This window comes from Sander lucioperca, chromosome 14, assembly GCF_008315115.2.
Source record: "Sander lucioperca isolate FBNREF2018 chromosome 14, SLUC_FBN_1.2, whole genome shotgun sequence".
Taxonomy (NCBI): Eukaryota; Metazoa; Chordata; class Actinopteri; order Perciformes; family Percidae; genus Sander; species Sander lucioperca.
This window is the reverse complement of record NC_050186.1, coordinates 30,708,103-30,723,564: the sequence shown is the minus strand read 5'-3', so window position 1 is coordinate 30,723,564 and position 15,462 is coordinate 30,708,103. Positions and strand designations below refer to the sequence as shown.

The 15,462-nt window shown below is 41.9% G+C and overlaps 1 protein-coding gene and 1 long non-coding RNA gene across 2 annotated transcripts in view; one reads left to right on the top strand and one right to left on the bottom strand.

Annotated features, from left to right (window-relative positions):
* Nucleotides 1-15,462, bottom strand: part of LOC116045153 — an 810,130-nt gene that overhangs the window by 185,035 nt on the left and 609,633 nt on the right. The window lies entirely within an intron of this gene.
* The window catches only part of lpar1 (lysophosphatidic acid receptor 1), a 48,206-nt gene that overhangs the window by 27,537 nt on the left and 5,207 nt on the right, over nucleotides 1-15,462 (top strand). The window contains exon 2 of the mRNA XM_031292669.2: nucleotides 385-1,140. Within this exon, the coding sequence (XP_031148529.1) occupies nucleotides 402-1,140 (739 nt within the window). The 5' untranslated portion in view covers nucleotides 385-401. The remainder of the gene's footprint in view (nucleotides 1-384; nucleotides 1,141-15,462) is intronic.

The following is a 15,462-nucleotide window of genomic DNA, read 5'->3' as shown; positions in this document are numbered from 1 at the left end:
GTGTTATGAAATGCATTTTTCCGGAAAGCATAGTTTAACTCATTCTTGACAGCAGCATAAAAATTGGACATGTGCTAAGAAAAATGAGCGCAGAGGCCTTTCTGTTTAGTGTACACAGATTTTATTTTGGTGTCCAAAATCCATGTAAATCCATAGTTAAATACTGTTTTTTAAAAAAAACAAAAAAACATTTATCATACTTTAAATGGTCGTTAAGTTATGCTTTTAGGCATATAATGGCCCCATTTGTATGTCTACATATACCAACAGATTACAGGGGGAACACTGCTCTGCTTAGAGCATCACCTTTCCAATGAAAAGTTTAACAACCTTCGCAAAAATCACTCAATAGTTCTTTACATTTTAATAATTTTCTCCTTTCAGAAAGCACCGCTGCCACCATGGATGAGGAACAGTGTTACTACAACGAGACCATCGCCTTCTTCTACAACCGCAGTGGCAAGTACCTTGCTACTGACTGGGACACAGTCAGCAGGCTGGTGATGGGCCTGGGCATCACCGTGTGCATCTTCATCATGCTCGCCAACCTTCTGGTGATGATCGCCATCTACGTCAACAGGAGATTCCACTTCCCCATCTACTACCTGATGGCCAACCTGGCAGCTGCTGACTTCTTCGCTGGACTGGCCTACTTCTACTTGATGTTCAACACGGGACCCAACACGAGGCGTCTGACTGTTTCCACATGGCTGCTGCGCCAGGGCTTGATCGATACCAGCCTGACGGCGTCTGTGGCCAACCTGCTCGCCATCGCCATCGAGCGCCACATCACCGTGTTCCGCATGCAGCTACACACGCGCATGAGTAACCGGCGTGTGGTGGTGGTGATTGTCATAATCTGGACCTTGTCCATTGTCATGGGGGCCATCCCCAGCGTGGGCTGGAACTGTATTTGTAGTATTAAGTCTTGCTCCAACATGGCGCCGCTTTACAGCGACTCCTACCTGGTCTTCTGGGCAGTGTTTAACTTAGTGACTTTTGTTGTCATGGTGACGCTATATGCCCACATCTTTGTCTATGTGCGACAGAGGACCATGAGGATGTCGCGGCACAGCTCTGGACCACGACGCAACAGAGATACCATGATGTCTCTGCTGAAAACCGTAGTGGTAGTGTTGGGTAAGAAAGACATATTATCTATCTATCTATCTATCTATTTGCTATCTAGCTAGCTATCTAGCTAGCAAGCTATCTAGCTCTCATGCTATCTATAATATCTATCAAGTTATCTCTATTTATTTATTTATCTATCTATCTCTATCTTGCAAGCTACCCCTACTGTGTATATCTAGTACTCTATCTCTTTAGCAGTGAATGCAACATTTAATGCCATCAGCAGCATCAGAACAATGGATCTGTTGTTGGGTTTATCTGTGAGGCTGCATCATTCAGCACAAGCACAGTGTCTGCCTAGCACGACTGGAAGCCTCAAATACATCATCACAGCCAACCCTGTCCCCTTAGAATTACGTTAATGTGCTGGGATTGTGCATGAGCTCTTTTTCAAAGGGCTGTTGAGTGCAACATGATTATTTTCTGAAAAAACAATTGCATTTCATTTTTCTGATGTTATATATGTATATATATTAGAGGTGTGAATCTTCACTGATCTCCCGATTCGATTCGTTTACGATTATCAGGTCTTCGATTCGATATCTCGATGCATCACGATGCATCACGTCATATACTACCCTACTTTTAACCAGCAAATCTATTGTGCTGTATTGGAATAACTGATCCCAGACAACTCTTTAACAAAAAAGGTATTGTTTACTGAACGATAACTTAAATGTACAAATAATATTTAGCCGTTAGATTGAATAACAAAAAAAAACATAACACAAATCACACCCTTCAAATATGCTAACTGCAATATTTCTTCAAATGATATTACACACAACTACCCCTTTACCCGTTTCTCTATCAGTTTCCACTTAAAACACTCCAGCTACACAAAATGATTCCTCCTTACAGCAGTTTCAATGTAAAACTTACTCAAACCCTATTAAACCACTGTGTTACCACACGCCCACCCACACACACCCACCCACACCCAGACCCACACCTACACACACACACACACACACACACACACACACACACACACACACACACACACACACACGATGAGAGAAAAAAAGAAAAAGTTGCGGGCCTGATGGTAGCTCGTGTGGACATGCAGGACGTTATCTTCAGTGAAGCAAACACATAAATCCAACTTACAGTTACCCCCAATTTCCAGTGGATGCTGAACGGCTGCGGAACGACTCCGGAACGGCGGTGGAGTCAATAGATTTCCATTAAAGTCAATGTGTGTATTTCCACTGACTGCAGAACGGCTGCGTTCCGACTGCGTCCCAGCTCCAGCGGTCCGCAGCCCTCCGGAGGAGATACGCAGAGCTTCTATTTTTGCCGGACGCGGGAGTGCTCCGCAGCAATTCAGCACACGGCAGATAGTGCGGGACAGGAAATCGAGGACAGAAACAAAATAAAAATCCGGTTAATTTTCAAAATAAAATACACCGTGCTCACGGCGGATCATATTTCCCTGCACTACACCTTGAAAACACAGCACAAAGTTGTTTCCCCTCTACTCCTCTGGATAGAAACAAACTGTTGTTGGTTTTGTGGTTCTATTCTACGTGAATTCGCAAGATTTTGTGGGTCCTCGTGACTTCAGCTGTCAGTCATGGGCGCAGTTGTGTCGCAACAAATCCGGACCTAGTGGGTATTGACGGACGGCGGCGCACGGAGCTGTTCCGCAGCGGAGCCGGTCCGCAGCGGAGCCGGTCCGCAGACGTTCTGCATTCAGTGGAAATCCGGAGTTAGCTGTTAGTCCAAGAAACACAGCTCAAACACGAAAACGAAAACCAGTAACCAGTTACCAAAGTCCTCTTCAGCAGGGAAACACGCTGTCGTTGTCTCTGGTTCAAAATCGGCGTCCTCCTAATCAGCAACTCTCCGCCCTTAGCTCCAACTTTAGCTAGTCCGTTAGCTCCAACTTTAGCTAGTCCGTTAGCTCCGACTTTAGCCAGGCACACTAGCACAACATTTGTTCTAAACCACTGCTGTTAGACAGGAAAAGTGCCTGTAATAAACAGAGGCAGTGCGGTCTTTTACATTATAGCAAAGTAGCACACTAACTCAGCCATCAGTTGCAGTGTGAATTGTGGGAAAAGGGCTTCTTACTGCCTGGAAGCAGGATGTCTTGGTCCTAGACAAAACATACCAGCGGATTCTGTGTGATGTGTCTCCTGTTGCTTCTGTTGTCTTCACTCCAAACTTAATTCAAAGCAGTGGACAGCAGCAATGTGCTTTCCAGCCGGTACACGGTATGTATAAAACTGGAGGACGCATTGCATTTTCTGGTGCGTAGAGATGCTTTGTTTGTTTCTACTTTTTTGTCGTGCCGCGTAGTAAGCAAGCAGAATCTAAGCCTGCAGACATTTCCATGCATCTTAATGGCTATAGGGTGCAGACAGTCCCTGAAAGTCCTTGTGTCATTGCAGCTGCTTCTAACTTCTTGCAGTCAGTGTTCCGTATACCACTGCAGAGAAACGTCTTGAGTCATCCAATAACACTCGCCACTATCACTAACAAAACCCCCATTCATCCCTAAAAGGCAGAAGGTTCCTTAGAAATTAGACAAAATACATCACTATCTCAGGAGTCGCTCAGTATCAGGTTGTGCCAGTAAAGGACTGGCCTGGGGTCAATGACGTGACAGTCTAAGCTTATAATTTACAAAAACTTTACTTTTATCTACAGATGGATCTAGGAATGGAACGATTTTAATGTAAACATGAACTACTCTGCAACATACTGAAAGAAAAGTGAAATCACTTTCACTGAGCAAATACACTACTGCTGCTCTTTGGCTGCATTCCCAAAAAGGGTTTAAATGACTACTGTGATTAAAGGAAAGTTAATAATTTAACGAACAAAGTATGACACCTGTTTTGTATCTGCACTACAATATACCAGTATGAACAAGGGCTGTGAACCCCGCTATAAACAAAAAGTTATGCATGCTTAGGCTGAGTTACAACGGCAAGTTTAAGTGATCGTCTCCCTTCGGTACAAACAGTTTTACAATACTTATGACAGTTCAACAAATCTCAGTATTACTAATTTAAGTCATTATTGTTTCAAATTCCTGAACAATTCACATGCGTTTCTTTTTCCTGATGCCAAAATCTTACTGAGAAAGTACTTCTTTTGAGCAAGGGTGTGATGTGTTTTGGTTCAGTCTGGAATCCACTGCTGTTTCTGAGTGAGGTCACTTTTATTCACAGAGGAAGAGATAAAATAAATTTTTTTGGTTGTTGTTGTACTGATAGAATGGAGGCAGTCATCTGTTTCAATTGGATTTACGGTACAATCACTCATTCACATCTCTTCTCACCTCTACACTTATCTCCTGTTTCATGGTGTTGAAAAAATCCCCCTTTGCCTGTTTTTGTCTTACATTAGACAAAGTTAAACAAAAAAGGTCACAAGTCTCCAGCGGCATTAAAGCTGCCATTGAGTACTGGGAAAAGGTTAAGATGAGTTCAGCCTTTGCTTCTTGAAGAGAAAGTAAACCCCACAGCAATTCCCTGTCCAGCGTCTCCCATCTGCTGAGCAGATGATGATGATAAGTGCTCCCCTGCCGCCTGCTGTCCTCTCCACTTGTTCTTCTCAGGACACTGTAAAACCAGCCATGGGTGATTTCTTCTCAGAAGGATGACATGGAAAGTCGGTTACACACACTTGCGCATAAGCACAGACACATGCATGTACACGCCCAGACTCTCTCACACTCGCATAAACCCCCAGGCCCAATAAAAGATAGTGGGACATGAGATTGACTCCAGTCACAGACTATTACTTAGTCAAATGATGGGAAAACAAATCCAGAATCTGGCTTGTACTTGATTTGTTTTGCCAAAGACAATAGAGACACACACCCACACACACACACACACACAAACAAACACACGCACATGGAAATAGCATTTAAACATACACACATACAAGGAGAAAGTCCTTCCTATGCACTAGAGGATGGATACCCGAAGCGAGCCCGTCGGGACCCGACGGTACGCGACAGGCTGGGCCGGGTTCGGACAGATATTTAGAAATAATGTTCGGGTTCGGGTCACATCAGCGCGAAAAGGCATTGAACATTTTAAATTTAAAACAGCTTATTATGTAGGTGAGCGCCTGTGTTAACGTGCGCTTGTTGCCCCGTGTGCGCTGATGCGCTCACCTGTTGACATTTCTGAATGCCTTCCTACAGTTGCTTAATGTAAAATGTTAAAAGTGGGCTTTCCACACAAACAAACGTATGTGTCATTAGTATGAGAAAAAAATGAGATTTTAACTGTGTCGGGCTCGGACATAAATATCTTAATGCCTGTCGGGCTCGGGCCGGGTTCGGTTACTGCTCTGTCGGACGCGGGCCGCGCTCGGACAGAAAAATGCGGCCCGATCCGCACTCTACTATGCACAACGTTTTAACGGATTAGTTTCTAATGGATATGAAGATGCACATACAAGCACACGAGCATGCAGGTGACACAAAGTACATTTCAGCCAATGATTTCTAACTATTCTGCTGATCTTGCATCTTAATGGCAGTGTTAATGCCCCAAGAAAAGCAAGAACAGGCCAGAAAAAGGCAGGAAAGAAGAAAACGTGGACAAGGCAGATTTCCAACTATTTCAAATCAGCTTTGCAAATGTTTTATGAGGAATGAAAAGCATTTAACATGTTTGTTAGGCCTCAAGGCTGTTTACAAGAACACTCTACAGTGAGGATTAATATTTTTCCCGGAAATAAGAATCTTCTGCCCCGAGAGCAGAAACACACCAGGAAATTGACTTGTTATAAGTTATAACTTCAGCTACATTTAAAACGCATTGGTCATATAAGGAACACTAAATGCAAGCATAAATATGCATGCAACTACCGGTGTAGGCCTATTTTTTGGTGGTAATTATTATTAGGCAAAATAAGGCCATTTATGTAATCAACATTAAAATGAACATGATATTAAATTTGCATGCAGCTTTAACTTGGCTAGGAGAAATTTAAAATGCCAAGTTCATTGCCTTTGATCTGTTTGCTGAGAACAGCCTCATGGAGTGATATGTGACAATTTTTCATTGTTTCATTTTTTAAACAAAAATCATTAAAGCAAATAATTTGGCGTTTTTAAAAGTCATTATACTAAGATGAGACAGATTCATTGTTTTGTTGGCGACCTGGATTCCACCGGGCGCAGCTGTGCCGTGTTCGGGGCCGGAGCCGATCAAGCCGTCGTTTTTATGGTTCTGCGGAGGCTCCACACAGAGCTTTCGCCGTAGCCTACGTAAGTGGCCTGATGTTCATACTTGCGCTGGTGTGTGGGGAGTGTGTGGTAGAGCGAGGGAGAAGTGAGAGAGTGATGGTGATTAGCTTCGGAGCGAGTAACGACTCTAGAGTCATAGTGAGAGAAACAAAGTGTCTCCCCTGTGTTTTCTGACCAATGTGGGAAATCTGTAGCAGGAAAAGTTAACCCTCTCCTTGATTTCATGTTGTTTATGGAGAAGGAGAATCAGGAAATGAGTAGGGGGAAATGCAACGCTACCAAGCCACGGCCGAGCGAACGCACGTCGCTGCAACGCGTAGTTAAATTTTTCGAGAGGTGCACGTCAGGCTACGGCGTAGGGTCCGGCGTAGATGCAGTGGGGTCTGCGGGGGTACGCCGTCGATTTGACGCAGAAGCATAAAACAGCCTTAAAGATCTTATTTACGTATTTCTGTAGTGATAAGTATTTGTATACCAGCCAATTTGGTTTACGCCTAGAACGTAACTACTTTTCCCCGTTTTCCTGTTATTATATTTCTGAGGAAACACAAAATAGTGTGGATGTGTATTCCTGGGAATCCCGTTTCCCAGGACTAAACCCTACTCCACAGGACTCCTTTAACCCTAACGGCCCGAGCTTGTCGGATACGACGAAAAACAGCAAAAAACGGCATCTCCGATTCATATTTTAATCATTTTACAACCATAAGAGCTAGAGACCTCCAGCTAAAAGCTAACACTCTGGCCTTCGCAGTGCTGTATTTGGTGTCTTTGTATTTGGTGTCTACAGGAGGTTTTCTATCCAGCCTGGAACTTGTGCCTTTTTTCGGGGTCTTTGAGTAATAAAACCAAACTCTTACATCCAAGATTGATCCACTTTATGTCCATAATTTATGAATTTTCGGCCACCGATCGCCACTATCTCTGATGCTAACCATCCATTTTGTTTCCCATAATACTTTGGGAGGCTTGTTTTTGTCTTGTAAACCAATGGAAGGCAGGTCCGTCACACATTAGGCCCACGTTATTATGGAACCCATGTAACTTCTAGGAATGGCCCACCCTACGAAGCAGCTCGATTGGTCTGGGTTAGGCATCGACCTCGAGTGGTTAAGGTTAGGATAGCCGACTGGATAGGACCTGAACAAATGGGTTACGTTACCTTGCGTAAGCATGGACGCCTGGCCAATAGTAATGTGTGAATGCTATTGAAGGGCGGGCCTTTCCTAGAACGCATTAGGCCCATATAAAGCCAGCAACACATCATCCGAGGGACAACAAAGATTGTTTATTGTGAGGAGAGATCACTCGAAGTCAGAATAGTAAGATGTGACCAAAGATTGCTATTACCATTCTGAACCGTTCTACACAGAAGAATGGCATTACTGTTTTAAGTTTTGGCATAAGTTTGGGCCTTTTTTTGAAGAAATGTAAATCGTTTGTCCTTTTATATGAGTTATAATGTTCATTATGTTTATTTTTGCACTGGATGACTCCAAATATATAGGAGAACTATTTTAGACAACGCAAATGCTTGTGTAGCATTGCTGTGTGTGTGATATCAATAAATATGGCATTATTATTTTGAGTATTGGCATAAGTGAATGTCATGAATATATTTTATAAACATTATAACTTATTATAAGTAAAACAAATGTATACTGTTTGACTCCTAAGACATATGAGATGAAGAGAAGATTGGCTTAGCTTTTATTGCTGTGTGTGTGATATCAATATCTGTGAGATTCAATTTCCGTTTTATTTATTTATTTGTCTTTATGGTCCCACAACCTTTTTACATTCAAGTGACCTCACTGCAGCACAAGTATTCTAGTAGCCCAGTGTGTCCTGAAAAAAAGATGTTTATAGATTGACTGTGCGTCTTGCTTGTCCATTCACCACTGGTGCTGCTGAAAAAAACAAACATTTGAATGACACCAACAGAGATTCTCCTCCTCACTCTTCAATGAGTCAACTGACTTGTCAAATCAACCATGACCTATGTTCACTGCGTGTGTGTCTGTGTGTCAGGTGTTGGCTCATGCACGGATCGGCCGTGAATGATTTGATTATCTTAAAGCATGTGGTGTTGTAATGTATGCGCTCGCATCGTCAGACAGTGTGGAGCGCCAAGACATACCATCGTCCAAACACTGATCTACATTTGTTTCAAACTCACATTGTATAACCAATCAATGTTCAACCCAAGAACTCCCTGATATTTATGTCTAAATTTCAACAAATTCACACACACACACACACACACACACACACACACACACACACACACACACACACACACACACTCATTTCTTTGTCTCTGATACTATAATGCATGCGTGTCTTCTGGCTGAATGAGAGCAGAACCAATCAGAGCTAACTACAACCCTCAAATCCGCTGTCGGCGTGGAAACATGCCTGGCTCGCAATGTCACTTGTGTGTGTGTGTGTGTGTGTGTGTGTGTGGCGCTTAATTTAAGAAATGACAGTTCACAGTGCAGCTTTTCTAATCACTCACAATGGCAGCATATGTCATATATATGAATCCTGTTTTAGCAGTCAGTTGTTAATTTTTGGCAAACTCTGCATCCAAACATCTACAACATCCGTACATGCTTTCAGGGTGTGCAGCCTGGATTTGTAAGCCTGCATTTACAACTACAACATATCAAGTATTATTGAGCATTATCCAGATCCAGCCTGTTAGGATAAAAAAACAACAACTGTGAATCATATGACACCATCAATCAAAAACAGCCCTGGAAAGGAATTTGTTTTCATTCTGTCGAATGACAGCTGCGATTCTAATTACAAAACATCTGCGTTCATAGCATGAAGCAAAAGAATCTGGTGCCCCCGAAGGGCTAGCAGAAACATATGCAACCATACACAATTTAGTCAACAAAACAGTTGTGGGATTGGACTGGACTGGTATTATTTGAAAATTTCAAGGACAAAAAGTCAATCAGATGTATTTTTAGAAAAATTGGATTTGGAATTTGGTGGTGAGTGGCATGGCTAACAATCTGGACTTGATTACAGAACATTACAATACCAGCGTGCTTTATTTTTACTGTCGACTGTCTTTTTTAATCCCGAGCAGTAGGAAAAAAAAGTAGGAGTAAGGTGGACATGAGTGAGTCACTGCAGACCAACAACTCTGCAGATATATCACAGCCTGTTTGTGCTAGCAAAGCAGAAAACCTTCATTATTGCCATTTCAAAGACCTCACTGGACTTCCAGTCAAAAGCTCGTTTCTGGAAACATTAGATCACCGTGACACCACCACCAGACTCCATCACTGTGTACGCCGCAAGCCTCTTTATCAATAATCGTAAACACTCAGCTGCTGAATGTGAAATTTTCTCTACTCTTCTGTGTGTGTGTGTGTGTGTGCGTGCGTGCGTGCGTGCGTGCGCGGGAAATGTACATAATGGTTCGTGTCCGCTGACTGACTTCAGTGGGATCATGGTCACCACCGCAGAGACGATGGTTGGGTCAGGAACATGATGCAGAGATCAACAGAAATTGATAGAGACAGACACGGGGTTAGAGAGGAAGACAGGTGACAGAACGGAAGGTGTGAAGATGAAGAAAAGCGAGATAATGTGAATGAGAGATGGAGAAAACAGCCAAAAGACAAGAGACAAAGAAAAGTAAGATAATTGAAGATACACAACAATGAAAGGATGGGTAAAGCAAGACAGAGTGGGGCTGAGAGGGACAGGAAACCGCCAAGAGAGAGGAATGGAGAGAAATGCAGAGGTTGATGGGAAGAAAGGCAGCCAGAAATACAGAAGAATGAGAGCAGTAATTTAATATTGAGTGTTTATTCATTTATCAGGGCCTGAGAGAATTGCACATTAGTGGAAACCTAAGGCCACATGAAGAAACGTAAGTAGGATAAATAGGAAGGCATTAAAATCCCAGATAGCAGAACTTAAAGCTCTATAATGAGTTGAGTACATGTGGAATACATCAGCACAATGTAGAGGAACTCAGAGGTGTGAGACACAGCACTAAACTATAAGCAACAGAGTGTATATCTTTCACTTGATATATATCGAAATTGCTACATGATCCCAGGCAATTTTCTATTAAAAATTCTAAAGGTTATTATAATTTAATTTATAGAATGAACTTTGCAGATTAGTTGGTTTTTTTTGGTGTGTGAAACGTATGTTAAAATCCTGTCATACTGCAGTTGCAAACAGAAGACTGAGCTCACCAGAAAAAAACACACTTCTGTAAACACTTCTCAAACACTTACTGTAAAACCACCAGTGTTAACATTTCCTGACAAGTGACCTCTTGTGATCTTGCGAACGATGGCTATTTTCTCTCAGAAGCAAAGGCAGAAATAGCAAGATGTTATCATAACAATGCAAAACCTTCTTAGGGAGGAGGCTGGGGTGGATGGTTTGGGCGTACCAAGTGAGGGACACCACAGTTCACATCCCGTCTCCTCCTCACAATCAACAATGGTGTCTTTAACCATGGTCACGATCTTCCCTAACCTTAACTCAATCATTTTACACAATGTCAGCTATTGGGTGCTGGGAACTGAAATTAGTGTTGGGTGCAACGATTGCCTTTTCTCATGTAGTGATTGGAAGACACAGCATCTGTGAATACGTTTACATGCACATTATATTCTGTTTTTTGCCCTTATTCCGAAAAAACCACAGATATTCCGACTAAACTGTTTACATGGCTAAAGAAAGTGAATATTCCACTAATATTCCAGTTTACATGAAGCTGTGTAAAATAGGCTTTTTTTCAAAGTTTTCCACCGGTGGCAGACTTGTTCGATCGTGCGAACACAGCTTCTCTCTTTCATTCCTTCAATCAGCTTCTTGAAAAGGTCAGCGCTGCGATGTTTGCTTATATCCAAAAACCTGTTGATATCCAAGTCTGTATCCAAATACTGTTTAAAAGTAGGTGTGTTTCTCCTCCTTTTCTTTTGGGCATGCATTTCTACTGCAGCCTTGCAAACTGTTGGCTGGTATTATTATTATTATTATTATAGCAATGCACAGAGCTGACCGCAAGCCGTAAACAGGCAAGAGTCTGTAAACTGCGGTAAAAAACCCCAATTGAGACGCATATTCCGAATGCGCTGTATACATGTCCAAAGAATGCCTCTAAAACCCAAATAACACCGCAATCAAAGTATGCTAAATTTGAAAAAAGAAAAGAAAAAAAAAGGCCTTATTTGGAATATCCAAACGGAATATGCTGTTTATATGACCTGGATCAAATTCGGAATATTGTCATATTCTGAATAATAGTGGAATATTGGTGTGCATGTACGTACTCTGTGATGCCTCACAAAGTCCCGACAAAAGGACGAGCTTAACTAGCACTTCTTGATCACTTGGGATGAAATCAAGAGAAAAAAAAGCTACGATTGGTCAAGTCCTGAAATTAGTAGAATTGGGCATCGAGAACCGATTCCTACTTGGAATCGTTTCAAAAATTACGATTCCAGTAGAATCGTTTCTTTATTGGAAGCGTTTGGAATCATTTAGAGGATTTGGTTTCAAATCCGATCATCACTTCCCAATTTAACATGTGCAAGTTTTAGTTTCCGTAGCGGCCAGGCCTTGTTGTGTTGCAGCCATGGAGCAGAGTAAGCAGCGCTCTAGTCTGGCTTTATTTTACGTTGAAAAAGCCCTGTAAAACTGCAAACCTCCATTGAATCTAAATAAAACTTTCCTCTTATTTGTGAAAATAAGCATGTGACCCGTTTCAACTCCACCCCTCAAAGAATCGGAATTGAGAATCGATAAGAACCGGAATCGAAAGGAAGAATCGGAATTGGATTCAGAATTCAACTCTAGAGAATAACTAGAAATTAGACAATGAAATATAATAATACTTTGTTAACGTTAGGGAAACATCGGGGTTTAGGTTTAAATATGACAACTTGGTCAAGGTTAGGGAAGCTTTAAATGATGTGGATATGTGGATAGTGTGGCCTGTGAAAACCACCCCACTCCACCCAAACCCCTTGTGTCTTTAGACAAGGGCCCCTCCTCCTCCTCCTCCTTAGGCTGACATCATCATACACAGATTCTAGTCAGAATGTGAACTTCCCGACCTCAAATGTTGAGGGTGGGGTGAAGTTCGGCTGGCATCCAGGCTACCTCCTCCTCACGCATCCATCTAATTTCTCTGTCTTACCCCTTCCCCTTACCCCTTCCCCTTAGTTATGTGCGTTCACGTGAGAGTAAGGGCTATCCCAATTCTCATTTTGACCGAGGGGTAGGGCTAAGGGGAAGGGGTACATACCCCTTAGTTTTAAGCAAAGTCGCGAGCTTACTTGAAAGCAAGGGGTACTCAGAATACACTGCGCAGCCGGCAACAATGGCGACCAGATCGACCAGAGAGACCCATAAATGTAAGTATTTTCGGCCTAAAAAATGTATTTAAAAATTACGAAAGTCTTGTTTTGTGCTCTACACAGTCCTGTACATATATTTGCAACCATGTTTGTAATAGAAACGTTTTTAAAAATCGTTGTTGTTGGTTATGATACAGGACACTAATGAAAGAAATGGGGGTTGGAGGGAAAGGTTACTGGCCAACAGGCATCAGACTGTGGTCTGGAATTTCAGAATAGCTGTAGTTTTTTTGTTTATTTGTGGTCTTGTGTGTCTTTTTTTTTGTTTTATACATTTGAGTGCCTTTTTTATATGTGTGTGTGACATGTAAGTTATGGTTCTAATAGTTGTAATAATGTCATGTTTACTTTATTGGTTAATAAAGACGAAGAAGTGAAGAAGAAGAGAAGTTTTTTGTTAACAAAGAAAGTGTTTCTGAACATCAATGACATTCAAAACAGTGATAACTGAAACAGATATACAACACACCATGCAGTGTGTATAAAAATATTTATTGCAAACAGACCTAGGTATGTATGATAACGTAACCAAGTGGTGTCTCATTTCATTGGGGTATGTTTTCACCCCTACCCCTTACCACTCGGTTTCGAGGGACAAGGGCTAGGGGTAAGACGAAGGGGTAGGGGTAAAGGGAAGGGGTAAGACAGAGAAATGAGATTCAGATTATAATTCCCCTGATTATAACTAAGAAGATAATGCACTATAAATCATTTCTATCATGAGAATGTTTTCTCAGCCCTTACTCTCAAATATCAGAAGCCAGAACATCTTTTAAATCACCCAAAAAATAATCTTCAAGCAAGTGTATTACCACTAATGTAACTTTGACAAAGCCAAACTGGAAGACGTAATGTTCATTACCTCTCTTGGTTCAAATCTCTGCAAGTTGTTTTGCAAAGCATACCCAAACCACTGGAAATGTGAAACTGATGGCAGCAATAAAACAAAACACGTCATTTCTAGTTAAAGGACTAAACATGCAAAACCGCCATCACAATCCTTTAAGCCATTTAACCTCATATTTGTGTAATTCTGTAGCACGTGACTGAGAGCAATAGAACGAGCTGCAGCAGACAATGTGTCAGTAACGCTGACGAACGACGTCATGAATGTCTTAATTAATGCATTTCTCCCAAGAAGTAACCTGACACGTCAGCCATTAGAGCATTTCCTCTCCTAACAAAGATAGATTAGGAAAAGAGATCCACATTTCCTAAACTGAAGTGAGGAGGTGGTGTGCAGAGACCGAAAAAGACCTCAAAATCATTACTCATCATAATCCCCCAACGATGATGTGTGACCCAAAGAGCTTTAATGCTGAAAGTGAAACACTCTGTTTCTGGTTAATAATGATTGTTAGGCTAAGCATGCTGGGATGGACAGTTTGACTGAGTGCTTTCTCAATGCCGTCCAAATGTTTTCACATCATGTTTGAGTGCTCCTCCATCTGTCTTTGTGCCATGTGTAATTATGTAAGTGAGTGTTTGCGTGTGTTTGTGTCTGCACATGTGAGTGTTTACCCGTGTCTACCATCGGTTTTGTGTGTGTGTGTGTGTGTGTGTGTGTGTGTGTGTAATGGAGTTCATTGCCATAGTCTGGTCTCCATTATTTCCTTATTTTTTGTTCCCTTAGCCCTCTGTTCTCTCTCTTCTGGAAGCCCATTTCCGCCAGGAAAGGGAAAAAAAGAACAACAGATAGGGATGATAATACAAAAAATATTCTTGGTAAGCCAAACAAATGAGATACTTAGTCAAGGTTTTGACTGTCTTAGTCAAAATTAGGAGATACAAAGCAACATGGCTTTCAACAAGGTCAATTCCCTGTGCAGCTGAAGAGGTTCCTTCAAATGTCACAATGTGTCACTAGGACACTGTTGCTATGCTAACAGCCCATACGTGTCTCTTGCTTCTGTGTAATTCCTAACTCTATCAAGACATGGAAAGTGTCAAAGTAGTTTTCCTTAAAATTACAGATTTTCCAGGCCTGCATCGGAGCCGTGTTTATTTACTTTCCTCCACCGACTTTCCATTTCTCCAGTCTTTTTTTTCCTCCATCCATGTGGCATTGTCAAGAAATGACAAAGGCAAAATTATTCACTTTGGCCAAAATATCTATTTGTTTCATCCGTAAACAAAAACTCAGCTTTAACTTCTGTGGCAGTAACACTGCTCTATGTGGCTGCGGAAAATCCCAGTGTTTTGGGCAAAGGAAAGTGGGACGTTTGAGATGAAGGGTGTAACACAAGCAACCATATACTACCCCTGGCTTGAGAGAGGAAATGAAAAAAATCCAGGGGTGAAACCTCTCAGGTCATATCTTCACACAAAGACTGCTTTCTTCTTCATTCTGAGGAAAATTAGATAGTGTTGCTAAAGGCAGTAAACATGGTCACATAATACAATCATAATGTTGTTGGGAAGTGTATTTCTTGTTTTTTTCTGACTGAAGTTCTGAATGTTTCAGTGCTGTTGTTTTTCTTGTCCGGTTCAGAGTAATGTTTCACTAGCTCAGATAGTTTCTCTGCTGGGCTGCGAACCGTTTGAGAAATGTATCTAACTCTGGAGAGTCTGCCTGCATAGCTGGGGAGTGAGGTCAAGCCTTTCGCTGCAGCGTCCGCCTGCAAAACACTAACAGATAACTGGCCCGCCTGTCGATATTGCCCCTGCCTCTGCTTGCCCAATTTCTCATCAAGACTTTTT